Here is a 26096-nt window from a genome sequence, read left to right as displayed (position 1 = left end):
TTTTTAATTTAATTTGGGCATTATTTCTTTCTCTACAAGTTCATTATTCATACATATGAAAGGTACTGATTTCTTTTCTCTCTCTGTCTTTCTCTTTGTGTGTTTTTTTCTTTTTTTGAAATAGCTCTAGCCCAGGCTGACCTGGAATTCACTAGGTAGTCTCAGGGTGACCTCGAACTCATAGAAATCCTCCTACTTCTGCCTCTTGAGTGCTAGGATTAAAAGCCCGTGCCACCATGCTCGGCTTGAAAGGTACTGATTTTTGTGCGTATTTTCTACCCTGAAACTTTCTGACAGTGTTTATTAGATTTAGGCATTTTCTTAAGGATTCTTTTTTTTTTTTTTTTTTTTTTTTTGGTTTTTTGAGGTAGGGTCTCACTTTGGTCCAGGCTGACCTGGAATTAACTCTGTAGTCTCAGGGTGGCCTTGAACTCGCTGCGATCCTCCTACCTCTGCCTCCCAAGTGCTGGGATTAAAGGCGTGTGCCACCACACCCAGCAAGGATTCTATTTGATCATATTTTTTTAAGTTTATTTATTTCCAGCAGGGCCTATTGCTGCTACAAATGAACTCCAAATGCATGTGACATTTTGTGCATCTGGCTTTATGTGAGTACTGGAAAATTAAACCTATGCCTTCAGGCTTTGAAAGCAAGCACCTTTAACTGCAGAGCCATCTCCTTAGGTCTGCTATTTGATCATTTAAATATAGAATCTCATCATCTACAAATAGGATAATTTCACTTCTTATTTTCCTATATCCTTTTTATGCTATTTGCTCTAGTTAGGGGTTGGAGTATTATATTGAGTAGAATTGGTAAGACTGAGCTTCCTTGCTTTGGTTCCTATGTTAGAGGAAATACTCCTTTTTGTATAATGTTGTCTATGCACTTTGAGGTATGTTCTATTTATTTCTAATTTCTCCCTGAATTATGTCAGGAATGCCTTTTCTTCATCTAATGAGATAATCATGTGATTTTTCTGTAAGTGGTAAGGGCTTTTAAAACATTTGTTTTCCCAGGTAGGGTCTCACTGTAGCTCAGGCTGACCTGGAATTCACTTTGTAGTCTCAGGGTGGCCTCAGACTCTCAACAATCCTCCTACCTCTGCCTCCCGAGTGCTGGGATTAAAGGTGTGCACCACCACGCCTAGCTTAAAACTTTTTTTATATGTTCATTTTTTTTTTCCAAAGAATTTCTTAACAACTGGATGTTTAGCTAAAGGACATACTTGGAATATTTCCTTTTCTCTGTATAATTATTGCACTGATGGCTTCTCTTAATGTAGCTTTTAGGTGTGAGACAGTTTCTTAATTTATCTATCTATCTATCTATTTATTTATTTATTTATTTGAGAGCGACAGACACAGAGAGAAAGACAGATAGAGGGAGAGAGAGAATGGGCGCGCCAGGGCTTCCAGCCTCTGCAAACGAACTCCAGACGCGTGCGCCCCCTTGTGCATCTGGCTAACATGGGACCTGGGAAACTGAGCCTCGAACTGGGGTCCTTAGGCTTCACAGGCAAGCGCTTAACCGCTAAGCCATCTCTCCAGCCCGTGAGACAGTTTTAATTTGTATGAATTGGTAGATCTATTAATGAAATAATTATAGATATATAATCTCCCCCATCTCTTCTACTCCCCTGCCTTTTTTATTTTATTTTATTTTATTTTATTTTATTTTATTTTATTTTATTTTATTTTATTTTATTTTATTTTATTTTATTTTATTTTATTTTATTTTGCTGCAGGGTACTTTGGTGGTAGTGGTTGAATTTGAAGAAAATTCTTAAAAATGACTGTGCAATATTATTTAAAACATAGGGAACAAATTCTTGACACAGACAAGTCTGTCACATTTTTAGTTGCAAGCATTTTTTTGTTTATGTACTAGAGGTTATGTTATTATAAGGAAGGTTAATTGTCTTGGCTTTCATTTTACTTGTTAGCTATCAAAGGCTGATGGCATTTTTAGTGCTTTTTATATTTAGGGCACGCTGATCAGTAATGTTCTGTCCAGCTAGTTATATAATTAGAGCACAACTTTTGATATAAGTTTTGTAGGCTTTGTTCTCAGTTGCATTTACTTAAATTTAAGCTTAAAAAATGGGATAATGAATGCTTATTGTTAATGTTGCTTTATTGTTCAAGTTGGAGTAATGATAGAGATCTCAGTGACTTTCTTGACTACATCATAAATCCAGACTTTGCCTTCCGGAAGACTTAAGCTTCCATTATTTCCAGGCTGCTTTGGTTTGCTCTTATTTCTCCACTTCTTATTTGTAATGATATTCCTGTTGGTTAGTTAGAGTTACTACTTTGAATCTGACATTTATTTATATTATATTATATATATGTATATGTACATATATATATATATACACACACACACACACACACATACATACATATACATACACACACAAATAATTTTTAATTTTTCTTTAGATAGAGATGGTGAGAGAGAATTGTCACACCAAGGCCTCAGCTACTGAAATTGAACTCTTGGGCAACCTAGTAGACATGTGAGACCTGGTGCTAGCTTAAACCTTTGTGTGCCTGGCTAATGTGGGATCTGGTGAGTAGAACATGGGACCTTTGGCTTTGCAGGCAAGCACTTAACTACTAAGCCATCTCTCTAGCCCTGAATCTGACTTTTGACTTCAGTGTCTTATTAGGGCTTGTAGTTTGGATCTGTTCTATTGGTGCATTTGGATTATGTGTCTTTGTGTGGAGAAAGAGAGAGGGAGGGAGAGGTGTCTGGTGTATGCTCATGTGTGTGCAGATGCTTATGCCCTATGCATGTGCATTGGTATATTTACTTTGTTGTGGCCTCACTTCTTCCACCCAAAGCTGCTGTCCTTCAGCTAGCCCCAGCAATCCTTTGGTTAGTCCCCTACTGTGGTTAGAGGTGCACATGGCCACACCTAGCTTTTTAGGTGGGCTCTCAATAGTTGAATCTGCTTGGAAAAATCCTCATGTGTAAGTAGCAAGCTTTGTATTTCTGAGCCATCTTCAAAGAACTTTTTCTTTTTAACTGTTTTTAGATAGTATATCTTTCCTAGAAGTCAGTTGAAAGTTCTTTAAGCCCATTTCATCTTACTCATCAGGCAGTGATGTTTGTTACAATGTCATGTCTTTTGTTTTCTGCCTTTTTTCTTCTTTAAAAATATTCTTGGGTTGCAGAGATGGCTTAGTGGTTAAGTGCTTGCCTGTGAAGCCTAAGGACCCTGGTTCGAGGCTTGGTTCTCCAGGACCCACGTTAGCCAGATGCACAAGGGGGCGCACGTGTCTGGAGTTCATTTGCAGTGGCTGGAAGCCCTGGCGCATCCATTCTGTCCCCCCCCCTCCCTCCCTCCCTCCCTCTTTCTCTCTCTGTTACTCTCAAATAAATAAATAAAAATGAAAAAAAAATTCTTATTTGTAAGTAGAGAAAGATAAAAAGCCCTAAAGATTTATATAATTTCTTAAATAATAGAAATGCAAACAAATTACTTAAAATAAGAGACAAATTAAAATCCTAAAACTAGGGCTGGAGAGATGGCTTAGCAGTTAAGGCACTTGCCTGCGAAGCCTAAGGACTCATGTTCAAGTCTCCAGATTCCATGTAAGCCAGATGCCTAAAGGTGAGGCAAGTGCAAGGTAGCACATGCCCACTAGGTGGCACAAATGCCTAGAGTTCAATTTCAGTGGCCCACCAATTCTCTTTCTCTCTTAAAAAAATAACAACCTAAAACTAGTCTTTAAAGTTTATTAAGCTGGGTGTGGTGGCACATGACTTTAATCCCATCACTTGGAAGACAGAGGTAGGAGGATCACAGTGAGTTCAAGGCTACCCTGAGACTACATAGTGAATTCCAGGTTAGCCTGGACTAGAGTAAAACCTTGCCTCGAAAAAAAAAAAAAATAAATAAAAAATAAAAAAGGATTAGTTATAAAACAGTGGAATGCTTAAAAACAATGAGATGAGTGAAATGCAAGTGCATATACACAAAAGATAAATGTGAAAAGATGTAACAGAATGATGTGTACAAGGTGTGGTATGAAGCCTTGCTATGAGACTTAATGCAGCTTAGATTTCAAAAGGATAGAGCTTTTAAATTTTCTAGTAGCAGAGAAGGTGTGAGGGCTAAAGCAGTCTATGTACATACGCAGAAACAAAAGAGAGGCTATTTTATTAGAGAAATACTTAGCACAGTAATGTTGCAGGACTAGTGAGAGTAGAGATGGTAGGAAAATATCAGGTTCTTTTTTGAGGCAGGGATCCTCTCTGAACCTAAAATTAACCAATGCGTCTAGATGAACTAGCCAGTGATTCCTAGCCACTGTTTCTACCTCTCCAGTAGTGATATCATAGGTACACACTACCACACCCAGCTTTTACATGAATTCTGGGGATCCATACTCGGGTATTCATACTTGCATGACAAGCATTTTAGATTGAGTCAAGTCTCCAGCCCATGTTAAAGTTTTTGGGCCATGTTTTTATTGATGAAGAATATAAGCTTGGGCTGGAGAGATGGCTTATCAGTTAAGACACTTTCCTGTGAATCCCAGGTTTGATTATCCAGTACCCACACAAGCCAAATTATAAGGTGATGCACATGTATGGAGTTCGTAGTGGCTAGAGGCCCTGAGGCACCCATTCTCTCTCTCTCTATCTGCCTCTCTTTGTCAAATATTTTTAAAAATATATTTTTTTAGTTATACAGGAAAAAGGCAGAGAGAGAAAGAGAGGAAGAGAATGGGCACACCAGGGCTTTCAGCCATTGTAAACAAACTCCAGATGCATGCCCCCACCCCATGCATCTATTTTGCGTGGGTCCTGGAGAATCAAACCTGGATTCTTTGGCTTTGCAGACAAATACCTTAACCGCTAAGCCATATCTCCAGCCCTCAAATAAATATTTTTTAAAAGAAGAATATAACCTTTTAGAGCATTTATAAATGTTGGTAGTTAAGATGATGTATAAGGCAACATTTTTAAAAATAGCTAATATGGAAATGTTTTTTTCAGAAATTAGTGTGTAAAGCTTTGGGATACATTGGGTAAATAAAGCAAGACTTCAAAACTTTTTAGGTATGTCATATTTTTTATTTTGGTTCAGTACAGGGACATTCATCCAATGTGTGTCTATAATGTCACTTCAGAAGTATTTTCCAAATTTTTTTCTTTCTCTATTTTGATGTATAATTTCTGTTTCTGCCTTTAAACCCGGTGTAAACTCCTACTTCAGATTGAGAGTTGTTGCTTCAGGAAATCATAGTTCCTGGGAATGCAACTGTCTTTTGTTTTTTTTCATTGTATACTTTCATACTCATGTGAGCATTCTGCTGTTTGGTTTTTTTACAAATGTGTATAAAGTTATGAAAACAGGATAATTAGCTTAGCCATCACCTTACACATTTATCATTTTTGTTGCATGTATGTGTGTATGAATGTGGGTGCACATATGTGTACATGAGGAGGCTAGGTTTGATGACAGGTGTCTTCCTCAATAGAGCAAGAGCTCTCCTTATTTCCTGAGGCAGGTAGTTGAGCCCAGATTTTGCTGATTCAGCCTACCTGGTAATCAGCTTTCCTCAGTGATCCCTTATCTATAAACTTACGTATAAACTGAGGTTACAGGTGACCGCTATACTTACCTGGTAGTCACATGGGTGCTGAGGATCCAACTCCAGTCCTAGTACAAACTCGTTATTCACTGAGCCATTACAAACTCGTTATCCACTGAGCCATTTCTCCAGCCTCCATTCATCATTTGTTTGTTAAAAGTGTATTCATAATCTTCTCTTCTGTTTTGAAATATACTTTGCATCACTGTTAACTGTAGTGTATTGTATATACACCCATCTGCTTATGGAAACTCATTGTGGTTTTGATGCTTTTTTTTTAAAATTTCTCTCTCTCTTTCTTTCTTTCTTTCTTTCTTTCTTTCTTTCTTTCTTTCTTTCTATCATCTATCTATCTATCTATCTATCTATCTATCTATCTATCTATCTATCTATCTGAAAGTGACAGAGAGAGAAAGAGGTAGATGAAAGAGAGAGAATGGGCGTGCCAGGCCTTCAAGCCACTGCATATGAACTCCAGATTCATGTGCCCCCTTGTACATCTGGCTTACCGGGGTCCTTAGGCTTCACAGGCAAGCGCTTAACCAGTAAGCCATCTCTCCAGCCCAACAATTCTATTTTTAATTCAACAGATGTTTATTTCTATTATAATGATTATTGCAGTGAACCAAAAGAAGAAAAATTATTGCTCATAGGTAGTTTACATTGTTTTATGCCTTTATCTTCTCCTTCCTGTAGCTGTGAAATACTAATCTTTTTTTTTTTTTTTTTGGTTTTTTGAGGTAGGGTCTCACTCTAGCACAGGCTTACCTGGAATTCACTATGTAGTCTCAGGGTGACCTTGAACTCACGGTGATCCTTCTACCTCTGCCTCCCGAGTGCTGGGAGTAAAGGCGTGCACCACCATGCCTGGCTTTGAAATATTATTCTTTAAAGACTTCCAGTTACTTTCTACAACCATACGCAGTATCATTGCCATGTACGTGCATGTTCTCATGCATGTACCAGAAGACAACCTTATTTCCTTAGATGTTGTCCACCTTTGCAAGACAGCCTTGCTCAGTGGCCTGAAGGTGGTCATATAGGCTAGATCGGCTGGATCCAAGCCTTAGGGATACACTTTTCTCTGCCTCCCACTGCTATTATAATTGCATGCCACCACACTTGGCCTTTTTCTGTGGGTCCTGAAGCTTCCTAAGGTATGTGCTTTACTGGCTAAGCTATTTTCACAGCCTCCATATTTTCTGTTGGACAGATAGTTTCATATTGCATTGCAGGCCTAGAAAGTAGCAAACCTAGTATAAGAGCTCTGTCTGATTGTAGTGCCCACACTCTTAGATCACTCTGCTTATATATTTTTTTCACTGTAAGCTTTCTGATACTGTAATATTTAAAAATAGCTTTTACACAACTTTATTAGAAGAGGATAATGGTTTAACCCGATGATACCAGTGAACCTTATTGCTACTCTAGCTTTGTCTACTTAATATTAAGGTGGTTCTTTTAAAAATATTTTATTTATTTATTTATTTGAGAGACAAGAAAAGGTAGAAAAAGAGAATGGGCATGCCAGGGCCTCTAGTCCCTGCAAACAAACTCCAGATGCATGTGCCTCTTGTACATCTGGCTTACATGGGTTCTGGGGAATTGAACCAGTGTCCATAGGCTTTGTAGGCAAATGCCTTAACTGCTAGGTCATTTCCTTCTTTTCTTTTTTTAAATTTTTATTTTATTTATTTATTTGAGAGCGACAGACACAGAGAAAAAGACAGATAGAGGGAGAGAGAGAGAATGGGCGCGCCAGGGCTTCCAGCCTCTGCAAACGAACTCCAGACGTGTGCGCCCCCTTGTGCATCTGGCTAACGTGGGACCTGGGGAACTGAGCCTCGAACCGGGGTCCTTAGGCATCACAGGCAAGCGCTTAACCGCTACGCCATCTCTAGCCCTCCTTCTTTTCTTGTACCTTAATGATGCCTCCTTATTTAGTCTGTCTTTTAGTGCAAATTGCTGTGTAACTTGTAAGATCTAACTCTGCTTTGCCATTCTTTTTATTTTCTAAAAGCTACAAAATTGGTTTCATTCACAGATTAACTTTTATTAACAGTTTAGAATTTTCAGGGCTTGAGAGAGTCCTCAGCAGTTTAAAGTGCTTGCTTATAAAGCCTGGCAGCCCAGGTTCAATTCCCCAGTACCCACATGAAGCTAGATGCACAAAGTGGCACTTGTGTCTGAAATTTGTTAGCAATGTCAGCAGTCACTAGCATGCCTGGTTTCTGCCTCTTCCCTCGTTTTTGTTTTTTGTTTGTTCTTTTTATAATATTAAAAGGGGAATTTGTTGGATTAGTTTACGGTAGTCCAAAGAGCAGTTGCAGGCCTGAGAATCGAGGAACCCAGTAGCTGCTCAGTCCATGTGGCCAGATGCCTCAGCACTGGAGTGTCTGGAGGCTTCCTGATGATCCACTGGGTTTCAATCCACGCTGGTCTTCAATCCACATTGAAGGGAGCAAGTAGCTCCAGCAGCCAAGTGAAAGGAAGGCTTGTTTTTGATTTTGATTTTGGTTTTGGTTTCTTGGTCTTTCAAGGCAGGGTCTTTCTCTAGCCAATGCTGACCTGGAATTCACTATGTAGTTTCAGGGTGGCCATGAACTAAAAGGGATCCACCTACTTCTGCCACCCGAGTGTTGGGATTCAAGGTGTACATCACCATGCCCGGCTTTCTTTCTCTAACTAAATAAGACATTATAATTGTGTTTTGTTGTTTAATATGTAGTTTAATGTTTCAGAGAATTTAAGTGTATGTATTGGTATCCTGTGTTAACAAAATCTTATTACCATTAATTTTATAAAAACAGGCAACAGAATTGTAGTTCTAGTAAAAATAATAATTTTTGTTGATATGTAGTGTCACTTACAGAAGCTGCTTAAAAGCAGTTTCATAATTAGTATCATTATTATTGTAGCCACAGGTTTGCTAAACAAAGTTGTGTATTTTTTAATGCTTTTTTTTATTTAAAACTTCTATGATTGTAAACAATATCCCATGTAATGCCCTCTCTTCCCCCACTTTTCCCTTTGAAACTCCATTCTCCCCATCTCAATCAGTCTCTCTTTTATTTTGATGTCATGATCCTTTCCTCCTATTATGATGATCTTGTGTAGGTAGTGTCAGGCACTGTGAGGCCATTTTGTGTCTAGAGGAACACTTTATAAGGAGTCCTACTCGTCCTTTGGCTCTTACATTCTTTCTACCACCATTTCCACAATGGATCCTGAGCCTTGGAAGGTGTGACAGAGATATTGCAGTGCTGAGCGCTCCTGTCACTTCTTCCTAGCACCATGATACCTTCTGAATCAGCCCAAGGTCACTGTCATCAGAAAAGAATGTTCTCTACCAAAGGTGAGAGTAGCATTAATATATGGGTATGAACATTAAGAGAAGTGCTTACTGGGCAGTTTGATTAGCATAGTATATACATTTAGCAAGATAGCAGCAGATGTTACACCCCTAGGGCTCATGAGTACCCCTGATGTATGTTTTTAGTATCAGGGATGTATTCCCTCCCATGGAGTGGGCCACCAGTCCAGTTATAGGGCAGTTGGTTTCCACCATGACAAACATGCCACTATTGTACCCGTTGGCTCATTTGGCCTGGCTGATAAAATATAAGGCTTGCAGTGTCCACTGTTGAGTATCTTCACTGGTGATTTCTCTCTTTCCCATTGAACTGCATGCAGAATGGCTTCTTCTGGCTTTCTGTCAGCTGCTCTACATGAAGGAGGTTTTCAGCTCAGCTCCAGCAGGATTTCTCAGTGACCTTGCAGTCCAAGTATGTGGAGTGTTCAGCAGTAGGGTCTTAGCATTTATTCCTGGTGGGAAACTAAGGGCCTTGGCAATGGCCTGTAATGTTTTGGGGGTGTCAGGGACCTCCCTGGCCAACAACTCAGTGGAAGGTATCCCATCCCTGGCACTGAAAATTTTCTAGCAACAATCTATGGCTCTTGAGTGTTCCATTGTCCAAAAACATAGGCTTCCATATAATTTATTTATATCCTCTTAGATTTTGATAAGCCCTCCCTTCACCTTTCCTTTACTCAGTCTCTTACCCTGACCTCACTTGGCCTTTTACACTCCCTTTAATCTGTTCTTCTACTTACATATATACAATACCATCCTATTAAGTACCCCCCTCCCTTTCTCTTCCCTTTATATCTCTATTCTAGGTTACTGGTGTTCGCTACTGAGTTTTCTTCCTACTCACACAGAAGTCCAATCATCTGTAGCTAGGATCTACATATGAGGGAGAACATGCGACTCTTGGCTTTCTGGGCCTGGGGTTACCTCACTTAGTATAATCCTTTCCAGGTCCATCCATTTTTCCTGCAAATTTCATAACTTCATTTTTCTTTACTGCTGAGAAGAACTCAGCATAAATGTGCCATATCTTCATTATGCACTTGTAAGTTGAGGGACATCTAGGCTGGTTCCATTTCCCAGCAATTATGAATTGACTGGCATTAAACATGGTTGAGCAAGTATCTCTAAGGTAGTGAGATGAGTCCTTAGGATATAAGCCTAGGAGTGCTATAGCTGGGTCATATAGTAGATCTATTTTTAGTTGTCTTAGGAACCTCCACATTGATTTCCACAATGGCTGGACCAGATTGCATTCCCACCAACAGTGTAGAAGAGTTCCTCTTTTTCCACATCCTTGCCAGCATTGATGATCATTTGTTTTCATGATGGTAGCCAATCTGACAGCTGTGAAATGGAATCTCAGAGTAGTTTTAATCTACATTTCCCCGATGACTAGGGATGTAGAACAATTTTTAAGACGCTTATGTGCCATCCATATTTCTTCTTTTGAGAACTCTCTATTTAGTTCCATAGCCCATTTTTTAATTGGGTTGTTTGATTTCTTATTAATTATTTAATGTTCTGTCAGATGTGTAGCTGGCAAAGATTTCCCATTTTTTTAGGTTGACTCTTTGCTTTATTCACATTGCCCTTTGCCATAAAAATGTTTGAAATTTCATGAGATCCCAGCAGTTAATCTGTGGTTTTATTGCCTGAGAAATTGGAGTTATATTCAGAATGTCTTTGCCAAAACCAATATGTTGAAGGGTTTACCATGCTTTTTCCTCTAGGACTTTCAGAGTTTCAGGTCTGATATTAACATCTTTGATATATTTGGACTTAATTCTTGTGCATGGAGAGAGAGAGATGACATCCTTCTACAGATACATATCTACTTTCCCAGCACCATTTGCTGAAGAGGCTGTCTTTTCTCCAATGAGTATTTTTGGCATTTTTATCAAATATCAGGTGGCTATAGCAACCTGGAATTACATCTGAATCCTCTCTTCTGTTCCATTCATCTATATATGTCTTCTTTTGTGCCAGTACCGCACTGTTTTTGCTACTATGGCTCTGTAGTATAGGTTAAAATCAGGTATGGTGATACCACCAGCCTTATTTTTGTTGCTTGGTATTTTTTCAGATATTGAAGGTTTTCTGTGCTTCCAAATGAATGTTTGGATTGTTTTTTCTATTTCTGTGAATAATGCTATTGGACTTTTGATGGGGGTTCCATTAAATGTGTAGATTGCTTTTGGTAACATTGCCGTTTTCACAATATTGATTCTTCCTATCCAAGAATGAGGGATGTCTTTCCATTTCTTAGTGTCTTCTGCAACTTCTTGCTTGAGTGTTTTAAAGTTTTCATTGTAGAGATCCTTCATGTCCTTGGTTAAGTTTATTCCAAGGTACTTTATTTATTTATTTATTTATTATTTATTTACTGATTTTTTTGGTGCATTTGTGAATGGGACTGCTCTGATTTCAACCTATGTGTATTTGTTGTTAGCAGATAGGAAGGCTACTGATTTCTGTTTATTTTGTATCCTGCCACATGGTTGTAGGTGTTTATCAGCTCTAACGGTTTGCTGTTAGTGTCTTTGAGGTCCTTTATGTATAAAATCATGTCATCTGCAAATAATGATAGCTTGATCTCTTCTTTTCCAATTTATATCCCTTTTATGTGCGTCTCTTACCTTATTGCTATGGCTAAGACTTCCAGTACTATATTAAATAAAAGGAGGGACAGTGGACATCCTTGTCTTATTCCTGATTTTAGTGGAAAAGCTTCCAATTTTTCCCCTTGTAGTAATATTTGGGCTGTATGCTTGTCATAAATAGCCTTTATTATGTTGAGATATGTTCCTTCTATTCCCAGTCTCTGTAGGACTTTTATCATGAAGAGATGTTGGATTTTGTCAAATGCTTTCTCTGCATCTAATGAGATGATCATGTGATTTTTGTCTTTCAGTCCATTTATATAATGTGTTACACTTACAGATTTGAGTATGTTGAACCATCCCTGAATTTCTGGGATAAAGCCTACCTGGTCAGGGTGAATGATCTTTCTGATATATTCTTGTGTTCTGTTTGCCAATATTTTGTTGAGAATTTTTACATCCATGTTCATGAGGGAGATTGGTTTGTAATTTTCTTTTTTTGTTCTATCTTTGCCTGGTTTCAGTATCAGGGTGATGCTGGCTTTGTAGAAGGAGTTTGGTAGGATTCCTTCTTTTTCTATTTCTTTTTCTTTTCAAATTTTTAAAATTAACAACTTCCATGATTATAAAGGATATCCCATGATAATCCCCTCCCTCCCCCCACTTTCTCCTTTGAAACTCCATTCTCTATCATATCACCTCCCCATCTCAATCAGTCTCTTTTTTTTTTGATATCACAATCTTTCCCTCCTATTATGATGGTCTTGTGTAGGCAGTGTTGGGTACTGTGAGGTCATGGATATCCAGGCCATTTTGTGTCTGGGGAGAGCACTTTGTAAGGAGTCCTACCCTTCCTTTGGCTCTTACATTCTTTCCACCACCTCTTCCGCAATAGAAGAATAGAATAGAATTGGAAGGTGTGATAGAGATACTGCACTACTGAGCACTCTGGTCACTTCTTTCCAGCACCATGATGCCTTCCTGAGTTATCCCAAGGTCACTGCCATCTGAAAAGAGAAGATTCTCTACCAAAACTGAGAGTAGCATTAATATAAGGGTCTGAATCTTAAGAGAAGTGCTGACTGGGTAGTTTGATAAGGATAGTATATACATTTAGCTAGACAGCAGCAGATGTTATACCCCTAGGGCTCATGACTACCCCTATTTTACGTTTTCAGTATCAGGGATGTGTCCCCTCCCATGGAGCGGGCCTCCAGTCCAATTAGAGGGCAGTTGGTTTCCTCTATGACAGACTGGTGTTTTCTCTTTCTCCCTTTGAAGTGCATGGAGAATGGCTTCTTCTGGCTTTCTTTCAGCTGGTCTACATGGAGGAGGTTATCATCTCAGTTCCAGCAGGATTTCTCTGTGGCCTTGCAGTCCAAGTATGCGGAGTGTTCAGCAATAGGGTCTTACATCTATTCCTGGTGGGAAACAAAGGGCCTCAGCAATGGCCTGTAATGTTTTGGGGGTGTCAGGGACATCCCTGGCCAACAACTCACTAGAAGGTATCCCATCCCTGGCACTGAAAATTTTTTAGCAGCAGTCTATGGTTCCTGAGTGTTCCATTGTCCAAAAAAGTAGGATTCCATATGATTTATTTATATCCTCTTAGATTTTGGTTAGGCTCTGGAGGCAAGTGTCTTCTTTTTCTGTTTTGGAAAAGTTTAAGAATCAGTGGTGTTAGTTCTTCCCTGAAGGTTTGCTAAAATTCACCAGTGAATTCATCTGGGTGTGGACTTTTTTTAGTTGGGAGATTTTTGATAAGTGCTTGGATCTCCATACTTGTTGCTAAAAGTCTATTTAAGTTATTAATCTCAACTTAATTTGATTTAGGTAAGTCATAGAAATCAAGGAAATCATCCATTTCTTTCAGATTTTCATACGTTTTTATAAGTTTCATAAGTTTTTATAGTATGTTGCTTTGATTTTTTTGAATTTCTCTGATATCTTTTGTTATGCTTTCTTTTTTATCTCTATTTTTATTAATTTATGTCTCTCTCTCTTTTGGTCAGATTTGCTAAGGGTTTATCAATCTTGTTTATCCTTTCAAAGAACCAACTCAGATTGATTGATTCTTTGGTGGTTTTTTTTTTTTTAATTTGTTTTCTGTTTCATTAATTTCTGCCCCAATCTTTGTTATTTGTTCCCGTTTACTGATTTTTGGTTTTCCTTATTCTTCTTTTTCCAAGGCTTTAAGGTGCAGCATTTGGAGGTGCAGCATTAGGTCGTTTACTTGAGACCTTCCTTATTTCTTAATATAGACACTTAAAGCTATAAGTTTCCCTCTTAGGCCTGCCTTTATTGTGTCCTAAGCATTTTGGTATGTTGTATTCTCATTATCATTTGACTCTTTGAAGTTTTTGGTTTCCTTCTAAATTTCTTCATTAACCCACTCATCATTTAGTAGTGTATTATTTAGTTTCCATGATTTTGTGTATGGTCTGTAGATTTTCTTGCAATTGATTTGTAGTTTGATTCCATTGTTGTCAGATAGAATGCAAGGATTTATTTAATTTTTCCTGTATTTGTTAAGATTTGCTTTGTGTCCTAATATATGTTCTAATTTAGAGAATGTTCCATGTGCTGCTGATAAGAATGTGTATTTTGCAGCATTTGGATGAAATGTCTTGTATATATCTGCTAAGTCCATTTGTTGTATGACCTCATTTAATCCAGATGTTTCTCTGTTTATTTTTTGCCAAGATGACCTGTCAATTGATGAGAGTGGGGTGTTGAAGTCACCCAAACTGTGTTTGGTGTTATCTGTGACCTTAGTTCTAATAGTGTTTGTTTGATTAAGTTGGGAGCCCCCATGTTAGATGCTTATATGTGTAGGATTGTAATGTCCTCCTGTTGGAGGGTGTCTTTAATCAATATATAGTGACCTTCCTTATCTTTCTTAACTAACGTTGGACTGAAATGTACCTTGTCAGATATTAGGATAGCAACCCCTGCTTGTTTTCTAGGCCTATTTGTTTGAAACTGTTTTCTAACCTTTTACCCTAAGATTGTGTCCATGCTTTATAGAAAGGTGAGTTTCTTGGAGGCAACAAATTGAAGAATCCTGCTTTTTAACCCAGCCTGCAAATCTGTGTCTTTTGGTTAGGGCATTGAGGCGTTGATATTAAGAATTATTATTGGGCTGGAGAGATGGCTTAGCAGTTAAGCGCTTGCCTGTGAAGCCTAAGGACCCCGGTTCGAGGCTCTGTTCCCCAGGTCCCATGTTAGCCAGATGCACAAGGGAGCGCATGCGTCAGGAGTTCGTTTGCAGAGGCTGGAGGCCCTGGCGCGCCCATTCTCTCTCTCCCCCTCTATCTGTCTTTCTCTCTGTGTCTGTCGCTCTCAAATAAATAATAATAATAAAAAAATTAAAAAAAAAGAATTATTATTGAAAGGTGTGTATTTATTTTTGCCATTTTTTGTAGTTCTTCTGGTTTTACCTTTGCTCTCTTGTATTAACTAGTATTTTAGTATGGTTTGTTTTTTCCAGGTTCCTTATATATGTGCTTTTCTTCTCTTCAGCCTGGAGTATTCTTTCAAGTATTTTCTGTAGAGCTGGTTTTGTCTTCAAATATTCCTTTAGCCTGCATTTTTCATGGAATGTCCTTATTTCTCTGTCTATTTGAATGGTTAGCTTTGCAGGATAAACTTTGGTTGGCAGTTGCTGTCTTTCAGAACTTGGAATACATTGCTCCAAGCCCTTCTGGCTTTTAAAGTTTGTGTTATCTGTTGTGATCCTGATGGGCTTGCCTTTGTAGATAACTTGATTTTTCTCTCTAACTGCTTTCAATATTTTTTCTTTGGTTTGTATGTTTGGTAGTTTAATTTTAGTATGGCGAGGAGAGTTTTTTTCCAGGTTTTGTCTGGTTGGTGGTCTATTGGCTTCCTGTATCTGCATTGGCATCTCTTTCACAATTTGGGGGAACGTTTTCTTCTATGATTTTGTTGAAAATGCCTATTATGCCTTTTTGGTGAAATTCTTCTACTGTGAATTCTACTATGAATTCTTATGTTTGATCCTTTCACAATGTCATGAATATCTTGAAATTCCCATTCATCCTTTCCTAATAGTTTGTCTTTCTCTTTGTTGGATTGTATTAGATCTGCCATCTGGTCTTCTAGTTTAGATATTCTGTCGTCTCCTTCATCCATTCTACTGATGAGATTTTGTAAAGAGTTTTTTATTTCATTGACTGTGTTCTTCATTGTTAGTAATTCTAACTGGTTGTTTTTATATTTCTATTTCCTTATTTGTGTCTTTTGTTGACATTTTTATTTCATTAAATTGGTTTCCTGTGCCTTTTTTGATTTCTTTCATTTCCTCTTTCATTCCTTTGATTTCCTCTTTGACTTCTTTGAGCATATTTATAATCATTCTTTTGAAATCTTCCTCAGGCATGTCCTCTAATTCATTCTCACTGGAGGTCATTTCTGATGTATTAATACTTTTTGGTGTATTTATATTGTCTTGATTTTTGGTGTTTCTTGTGTTATATTGTGCGTATTTTTGCACGTTGGATTAATTCAATGCTTGGCTTTTCTAGTTAGAGGCAGTTTTATTAGATGTATCAATCAATCTGGTGTTATATATCTTCAGGGTAGGAGCTTAAGGTGCTAGGTGTGGCTCTTAAGATTCTCAAGAGTATCTATAAAAGTGACCATTTATGTTGTGTTTGCCTGCTATGAGAGTGTTCAAGTAGGCTGAGTGGAATAGAATACAGCCATATTCTAAAATTTAACTAAACAATACACATTCAATGAAAAACAGCACAGAGTATTTATACAAGAGCAGGTATTATGACAGACAACCAGATCCTCTAACAAAGTCACATAGTACCTTAGCGTTTGTGTTGCCCCATACCCTTAATCCTATCAACTAGGAGGTTAAGATTTCTGGTCTGTTGAGGGTTCCCAATCAGCTTGTGACCAAGTGAGACCCTTCTGTAAAGAATGACAGAGGAGGAAGCAAAGCTAATATAAATCAGGAAGCAACAAATAACAAGCCCCAAATATAGCTTATTTAAGACTGGCAAATCTGACCATCCATTAGATTTAACATATAATGTATCCTGATTTGAAAGTTGCAATTAGCACTTCCAGTGCAAGCCTATATATATATACTAGGCTTATTTGGCAGGTTCTGACCTGGTGTAATCCCATTTACCTTTTGGGATGATTTTGGTCTCAGTTTCTCTGTGCTCCTGCTTGGGTCTCTCTTTGGTGCACTGTGAGTTCATTTATGCTATCTGGATCGCTGGATTGCTGCTCTGGTCACTGGTGCTGGATGCTGTGATCTTCCTTCCACAGGTCACTGCTTCTTGCTGGCATTTGCACTGGTGATGGGGGTGGGGGTGGGGAGGCTGTGGATGGTGGCTCTAGTTCTCCCACTGGTCCACATGATCCTCTACCTCGTGATAGAGCTCTGTGACTACCATCCTCATAGGATTCTGTCTTGGTCCCTACTACCATCTATGAGTTCCTTCCCATTGAGTGGGCCTCTTATTCAATTAGAGAGTCATCGATTACCCATATAGGCTGAGTGCCACTTTTGGACAGGTATGTACATCTTGTCTAACTGATTGATTTTGTATCAGGATCCCTTGCTTGTTCATAACAACATTGGTAGCCACTTTCCTCCAGCAGCTCATATAGCACTTTTCTAGCTCTATGAGGTCTAGTCATTGTTCTAAATACCATTGCGATCTATCAGTATCTAATGTCCGCAGCTTGTGGTGTTTTCAGCAATAAGGTCTAACCTCTAGTGGGTGTTAAGTGCTTTGACAGAAGGCTGCCTTCTTTTGGGGACCTCATAGCTCTCTCAACCAACAGTTTGCCGTGGGATGTAACCCATTTCTAGCATTGGGAAGTGTAGGACAGAGCCTGTGGTTTTAATACTAGGCTTCCTCCTGCCTTTTCAGTGGCCCTTCTGCCCACACAATCCCCCTTCACTCCTGTTGAGGGTCATGTCTTTTAGTTTGCTGTCCAGGACAAAGGGATTTGAGGTACTTATTCATGTTGGATTTAGTTTTGTTTAGTTTGTTCTCTTCCCACTCTCCCCTGTTCCCACCACCTTGTGTGAATGTGTATTTCTGTGTTTATGCTATTAAAGGACTTTTTAAAACAGCTCAGGTAAAATTGAAGAATTGTAAAGGAGGCTTAAATTAATATTTTTCACCTCTATTATGAATTCTTATGATTAAAAAATAAGACTAGTACTTAGTGCATGTGATTGAAAATAAACTGTGCCCTTTATGGTAAGATCTCACTCTAGTCCAAGCTGACCTGGAATTCACTATGTAATCTCAGGCTGGCCTTGAACTCAAGGTAATCCTCCAACCTCAGCCTCCTGAGTGCTAGTGTGCACCACCATTTTCTTGGTCTTTCCACTTGAGCTTTTAGCCAGAGTATTCTCTCAATAACTGAACTACTTGTATGTAGTTCTCCCTTAATATTCAACCTCTGCTTGTTTTCACTTTCCAACAGTCATCTAGAGATGCTAGCTCTGATTCTTTTAGACCTTCTCTGCGCTTTCATCCAGCCCTTTGCATGAACATGTAAATGGTAGCTTTTGAATTTTCCTATTTAGTCTTTAGTTCCAAGCTTCTTAGATTGTCTACTACTCATCTCATAGACAGGGCTTTACCTTTTACCACTTGTGACTCCTTTTGCTCAAGTAATTTTATAGGTACATGAAATAGATATACAAATCAAACTTTTACTGATAATAGATAAAGGAAATTCTTTTAAAAATTTTAAAAGCTTTTTATATAATCCCACTTACTAAACTAAATGGATTAAAATATTAATTAAGTGGGTCAGTTTATTTATTTTACATAAGGAATTAAACCATGAAGCTGAGAAGATAGCCCAGTTGATAAAGTGATTGTCATATAAATATGAGAACATGAGCTTGATCCCCAGAATCCATAAAACAAAACAAAACAAAAATACACACACAATAAATTAGAAAAGGTGGTGTATGCTCTGGAAAAGTGGAGACAGACAAATCCCTGGAGCTCACTTGCCAGGGATCTAGTGTACTTGATAAGCTCCAGGCAAATGACAGACCTTGTCTCAGGAAAAGGGGCATGGTGGAGGTTGGTAGGAGGAGGGATGGGAATCAACAAAAACAAATTGTATTTGAAAGTGTCATGAATATAAAAAGGAAAAGAAAAGAACAAGAGGCATAGGGAATGCATGTTCCCTGAGAAATGGACATCTATGGTTGTCTTTTGGCAATCCCCCCTTCACACATGGTGTAATGATTTGATTCAGGTGTCCCCCATAAACCTAGGTATTCTGAGTGCTATGTTTTCCAGCTGATGGGGATTTGGGAATTAATGACCCCTGGAGGCAGTGTATTGTTGGGGATGGGCTTATAAGTATTATAGCCAGTGTTGCCTTTCCAGTGTTTGGCACACTCTCCTATTGTGATTGTTCACCTGATATTGGCCAAGAAGTGATGTCCACCCCCTGATCATGCCATCATTCTCATTTTCTCTGCCATCGTGGAGTGTCACCTCGAGTCTAATAAACCCCTTTTCCCCAAAAGCTGCTCTTGATCAGGTGATTTCTGCCAGCAATGTAAAGCTGACTGCAATTCTGGTCAGAGTTGAAAGACCTGAAGTGCTTTTGTGTTTTCTTACTAATTTTAGCAGAATTTTTCATTGTTAGGTACTCTGTATTGTAAGTTAATAGACTGAAGATTCTTTAAAAGTTATTTTGTCAGTTTTTTTCCCAACCTGTTGCTATGTTGGAGGAGTCGATCTTGTTTCCCCTACTCTGCCATTTTTCAAGTTGTTGTTATTTATTATTGTTGTTACTACCTTTCGTTTTACGAAAGCTGGGGGTTTATTTTTTGTTTTCATTTTAAAGATGTTCCTCAATTGCCTTCAAACTTCCATAGTTTTTATCAAGAAGTTTGTTACAATTCTTCCCTTTTTATCCCATTATTTTTCCCTTGTAATTTTAATTTTTAATTTAACTTTTTTTAAGGAAAATTTTAATTTCCTTGTTGCTGTTTCTTGTTTGATGTTTTTTTTTAATTTTATACTGTGAAATATTTATTCTGCTTATGAATTTCCTGATCATATACCTGTTTTATAATCATTAGTCTTTAAAAGTTCTTTGCTATGTGGTAAAACTATTTCTTCTGTCTTGACTGTTAAAGCTGTTATTCCATTTGATTTTATAACATGACCTCTTACAACTACTCTGTTCTATTTCCTCTGACACTTTTAACAAATTAACTTCACTTTTCAGGACAATTTTTGGTTTACAGGAAATTTGAAGAGAAAATATGGAGTAGTACCTTTATCCTTCTCATGTACATTTCCTGTTGTATAATGTCACACCAAAGTGATACATTTCTTACAATTATTGAACCTATACTGACATGCCTTTGTCATCTGAAGTTAATTCTTTATCACATTAACATTATACATCTGTGGGGTTTTGATATTTATTTATCCAAAAATCCTTCCTATTTTGCCTGCTCATATCTTCTATCTCACTTTAGCAGTCTTATCTTTTCTGTAATGTTATATTGAGTTATACAATGTACACTTTTTCAGACAAGTTGCTTTTACTTAGTACTGTGTATGTTAAGTTTCTGCATGTCATTACATGGTTTCATATAGCTCCCTTGTTTTTTATACCAAATACGCTTTGGATGTGCTACAGTGTTTATTCCTCTATGAAAATATTTGGATGCTTACAATAATGGGATATTATGAACAAAGTTATAGTAAAATTCCTTTGTGGAATATATGTGTGATCATATGTTTTCAGCCTGTTTTGGTAAATACCAAGAAGTGCAATCACTGGTGGTACTAATTGAAGTATTTTGCTCTACTTTAAAATAATTTTCATTTTCTTAAATTACCAGGATAGCCTTTGAAGTTGTTCAGAAGGTGTTTAGCTGTACAGAACTGCTACACCGTAGAAGAACTTCTCCAGCAATGATTACTTCAGAGCTACCGGTGTTGCAGTAAGTATTGTAATTTTCTTTCTTAGATATGGTGGCACATGTCTTTTATCCCAGTACTTTGGAGGCAGAGGTAGGAGGGTTGCTGTGAGTTTGAGGCCAGCCTAAGACTACATAGTAAATTCAAGGTCAGCTTGGGCTATAATGAGACCCTACCTCAAAAAACAAAAACAAAAACAACATTAATTTTCTTTCTTTTAAGGAAAAATGACTGCAATGTGGTTCTTTATTAACATGCTTTTGGATGCAACACATCAAATAGGTTCTATGATACTGGGAAAATATGTTTGAAATTCTAACCATCCATGGCCCTTGCTAATGGAATAGCAGCATGTTCTCTCATATTGAATAAAATGAACTTTCATGGTCCTATATGAGGGTTAGCCAGTTATAACCCTAATGTGACATATATAATCTGACACACACACACATAAATAAATAAATGGATTACAACTATACTCATTTTCTTACCATACTGGTTTTGGCCACTTCGTGTTACACATTGTGATAGTAGTGATTATATTGTCTGAAACATCTACAATATTCTGTCTGGCTATTTACAAGAAAAGTTTTATCAACCTTTGTGATATATCATACTTTTTTTTATATACCCACTTCCTGATCTCCTTCAGCCTTTCCATTAAGATTTTTTATTTCCTCTTAATTGAGAATGTAATGATTGAGACATTCTAATTTTCAGAAGAATCTAAGGTGATAATAATTGGTACTTTTCATGGTATATTATTAACTTTTTTATATTTTTAAGGCAAACCAGGAGTTGGAATTTAGAGTCTTTGATTTAGTCATAGTAATAAAACAACAAATATTCTTTCACTTTTTGCATCAAGTTATAGATTAGGATCTGTATACTTTTACTCTGTATGATAATGATGGTTTAGTTATAACGAATAGATTTGCAGATAAAGCAGTTATTTCTTTTATTATAGTTCAGTTACATTCTTCTTTTCTAGGAATAGCATTCTTACTGGTTTTGTTGCTTCTTTCCCCAAGTTCAAATGCACAAAAATATCCATTTCCTTAACCTGTTTGAAAGATCAGTACCTTCCCTTTTAATGACTTTCCAAGTATAGGTCATAAAATTTAACACTTTTCTATTCACTTAAATTATTTCCTGGTACTACTTTAGTACCGTTCTTCACATAATGTTTCTTTCAATTATTTCTGACCTATCTCTGAAATGGTGCACATCTATGTCTTACTTTTGTGTAGTCTGCTCTTAGCATTGTGTCATATTAATAATTCTGGTAAAATAAGAAACATTTATTTAAATTGTATTTGTACTTAAAGAGGTCATATTTATATTATATCATATGCTTTACAATTGATGGTTTTTAAATCAGAATTGTAAATCTAACATTTATGACTACTTACTGGTGATCTAGGAGCAGAGTAAATGAATTCTAATCATCTCAAGATAGTATTCTTGTTTGAGTACACGGTTTTCTGGAGATACTTATTATATCATCTTGTTTATGTATTCATCAGTAAGCTATTCCTTGCTTTTCATCTGTGTGACAAAATTCCAGAGTTCATCAATTAACAAGAAGAAAAAAATTACTTAATTTTGAAAGGTTTTATCTCATAATCACTTAACCTTGTTGGTTTAGACATGTGGTGAGGTAGCATGTCATCATGGGAAGCATGTCGTAGATCAGTCTGCTTGCTTCATATTGTTGTGAAGCCAAGAGAAAGTACAGGGGTTACTGTCCTAATATCTCCTTCATGGGTATATCAGCAAATAATCATACTTAATCCCATAAGGGCCTGCCTCTTGAAGGTTCCATCATCTCCCACTAGTTTTATAGCTGATGGCCAAACCTTTAGTAGTATATAGGCTTTTGGAAGACACTTAATGTATCCATGTCCATTGCTATCACAAAATGCCCAACCAGAATTGGATTAAGGAGAAGTCCATCATGGCAGAGAATGTATAGCAGGAACAGGAAGTTAGAGTCACATTGTCACATCTGCAGGGATGAAGTAGACAGTGACTTAAACTCATGCCCAGCAAACTTTCTCTTTTGTATACAGTATAGGACTCCCAGCCCAACTGTAGCAGATTTTTCCACTTTAATTAATGTAATCTAGAAAATCCCTAATGGACATAACAAAAGATTTGTTTCTATGGTGATCCTAAATCCTGTCAACCTAACAAACAGGGATTTATCATCACACTCATACAAATAACATCCTTTCTCTGACCCCCATAGGCTAATGCTCAACTAGTAATGCCAAATGTACTTAGTCTTCCTTCAACAATCTGCAAAGTCTTTTCTGTTCTAGTTGTTGTTCTTCAAATCCAGTCTCCATTGAGGTTCAAGGCAAACTTAGTTGTTAGCCCTTATGCAAATTAAAAATAAATTTATATACTTTCAAGGTACAGTGGTCAAGAAAAATTGCCAAAGTAAGAGGAAGGAAAATTATGAGGAATTAAGCCAAAACAAAACTAAAACCAAGCAGTAAAAAGGTTTAATCATATAGTGTCATGCCTGGACTCCTCAGTGTACCATGGTGTATGTAATAAGAACTTTGGAGGGATTGGGAAAAGTAGTCCTAAGGTCACTCTTGGACTGGCTTTTCTCACTTCTTGCAGCTTTCCTTGTTAGCCTTCACATTCCTTGAATTTAAACTCTCTGAGGTCTTCAGTGTAACTTCAGTTTTATTCTCATAGCTTCATTCATTTCCTTGCCAGTGGCTGGTTGTAGGAACTCTGAACTTGACACACTGGCTTACCTCCCAGGCTTCTCCTTGAAATCTGGTTGGAAGCCTCCTTATCTCTATTATTATACATATCTGCAAGCTCATAATTACTTAGACATTGCTTTTCTTTGTGTTCTTAATTTCACTAGTGTGTCACTTACTGTATAGTGGGACTCAATTTCTCTTGTAGCTGTTTGGAGATTTACGTACATTTCCAAATCTTAAATGGGTTTTGTCCAAATACGATATATACAAATTATAATGTGCATTTAAGTATCCTGAAATTAGTGAATTCAAGTTCCATTTCAGATGAATTTGGAGTGTTCCTCTAGTAAGATCAGTGGCTATGTACAAGTTTACCAGATTATTTCCTCATCTATAAAATTTGGATAACACTTCTGTCTTACCGTTTTTTGTACACATTTTTATTTAATTTAAGGATGCTATACTCAGGAGAGTAGTTGATTTGGATTATAGTTAGAGGAAAAGCAATAAGATTTATCCACTTAGGATAAACAAGTGACTAGTTATTTGGAGGTTTTTTTTTGGTAAATATGTTTGGCTATAGCCATTTTAATCATTTTTTAAAAATTTATACACCATGAATGGGTGTACAGTGTTGTACAGTATTTACACAACTAAAGCCCACAACTGGAAAATAGTTATTGTGAGGTCCTTTAAAAAAAAACTCTGCTGACCCCTGCATAATATTCCCTGTGTTATTTATAAATTTAAATATCAAATTTCCTTTGAAAATTTTCAAGCAGTAGGGAGTAATATATTGTGAAAATGTTACTGGCAGTAGTATATAGAATAGCTTTTTTATATGGAAATATTTAGAATTGTTAGCAGTGAGGAAACAGACAGAGCTCTACACTGTTACCCTCATTAGCTTGAGTTCTATCAGACTTTTAAGGACCTATACTCAGGATAAATCCAGAATTCATGGCTTTGATACAGAAAAGAATGCTAGTAGTGGAAACAAGAAGAAACCATATTTATTATAGTGAAATGAATTACTGAGAAGGAACATTTGTGATAGCAGGAGCCATAGAGTAATACAATTCTGTGAATTCGAATAGTACAAAAGGATAATGCTGATGATAGTTTTTTACATTAATTTTAAATACATACACTTTAAAAATCAGTTTATTTATGATATTTCATCTTAGAACCAGAAGCAAGTCAAAATTGGACTTAGTTTTAGGTGTGATATTTGGTGTATTCAAAGGTGGCTTTCAAAGACGCATGCCACACAGAGAAGTTAATCTTGAGTTAACGGTCTGGAATGTGGTCAGAAGTACTGTTAAGGCTTTGAAGTTATTTGCATAGACATTATACATTGTGGAAATCACTTCCAAAGGCATTGAATGTAAGTGAAAAAAGCACATTTTTCATCAGGGACCTGTGTAAGGAGGAAGGTAATAGAACAGAACTGCATTATATTTATTAATTTACCAACTGAAATTATATTCATTTTCTAGGGATTCGACTAATGAAACTACCGCTCATTCTGATGCTGGCAGCGAACTCGAAGAAACAGAGGTCAAAGGAAAAAGAAAAAGGGGTCGACCTGGCCGGCCTCCAGTATGTATTATAATTGTCTTTGTTCCATAAATGGGGTTGACATGAATTGTCAGTTGTATTAGTAGTACTGACAAGACTTTGTATTTTTATCCAGTGATATATTAGAGAATCTTGGAGACTTTACTTTGTTTGGATTAGAAGTGATCAGAAAAAGGGAAAAAAAAATCATAGTATCTTTTTTTGCTTATCCATACTTGGTGATTTATATGGAGGCACAGCAGAAACATTTAGTGGAGTAGATTTAGTTAAGACATCCTGGCTTTTTACTGAGGGTTTTTTTTTTGTTTGTTTGTTTGTTTGTTTTTGGTGGGAGTTGCTAATTGTGTTATTTTGGTAGCTTAGGTCACTTGCCAGTCATATTCTTACTGTCACATGATTGAAAAGTTTGGATGAGTCATCCTCCTTTATATATTCTAAGGGTTTCAATACCTTTTAAGCATGCATAAGCTTTTAGAGATAAGTAGTAACAGTGTTGCAGTCAGGTTTGGATTTGTTAGAAATCACCCAACCAAGGGAAGCTTATGGGAAAAAAAGAGGTTTACTTTGGTTTACAGGCTCAAGGGGACGCTACACGATGGCAGGGGAAAATGATAGCATAAGCAGAAGGTGGACATCACCCACTGGCCAACATAAGGTGGATAACAGGAACAGGAGAGTGTGCCAAACACTGGCATGGGGGAAACTAGCTATAACACCCATAAGCTTGCCCCCAACAATACACTCCCCCCAGGAGGCATTAATTCCCAAATCTCCATCAGCTAGGACCCTAGCATTCAGAACACCTAAGTTTATGGGGGACACCTGAATCAAACCACCATGTGCAGTATGTGTCAAGGGGTTAAGGCTTAATTTTTTTATATTAACTTATGATCTGACTTGGTTTTAACAAGGTTTTTCTATTTTAAAAATTTATTTATTTATTTGAGAGTAACAGAGAGAAAGAGACAGATAGAGAGAATGGGCACGCCAGGACCTCCAGCCACTGCAAACAAACTCCAGATGTGTGCGCCTCCTTGTGCATCTGGCTAATGTGGGTCCTAGGGAGTCGAGCCTCGAACCATGGTCCTTAGACTTCACAGGCAAGTGCTTAACTGCTAAGCCATCTCACCAGTCCCAGTTTTTCTATTTTATATAAATTTTTTTGTGTAGAAATTATTTTATTTGGTAGGCAGAATAAACTTCTTTATATCCTTATTATCCAGCTATACAAGTTATC

The 26096-nt window shown here is 37.3% G+C and overlaps 1 protein-coding gene across 1 annotated transcript in view; it reads left to right on the top strand.

Annotated features, from left to right (window-relative positions):
* The window catches only part of Stag1 (stromal antigen 1), a 476250-nt gene that overhangs the window by 98154 nt on the left and 352000 nt on the right, over positions 1–26096 (top strand). Inside the window, exons 2-3 of the mRNA XM_004664349.2 lie at positions 20474–20575; positions 24778–24880. Of these exons, the coding sequence (XP_004664406.1) occupies positions 20547–20575; positions 24778–24880 (132 nt within the window). The 5' untranslated portion in view covers positions 20474–20546. The remainder of the gene's footprint in view (positions 1–20473; positions 20576–24777; positions 24881–26096) is intronic.

The sequence above is a fragment of the Jaculus jaculus genome, chromosome 17, assembly GCF_020740685.1.
Source record: "Jaculus jaculus isolate mJacJac1 chromosome 17, mJacJac1.mat.Y.cur, whole genome shotgun sequence".
NCBI classification, from domain to species: domain Eukaryota; kingdom Metazoa; phylum Chordata; class Mammalia; order Rodentia; family Dipodidae; genus Jaculus; species Jaculus jaculus.
Note: the sequence above shows the minus strand (reverse complement) of the source record. Positions and strands in the feature narration are given on the sequence as shown.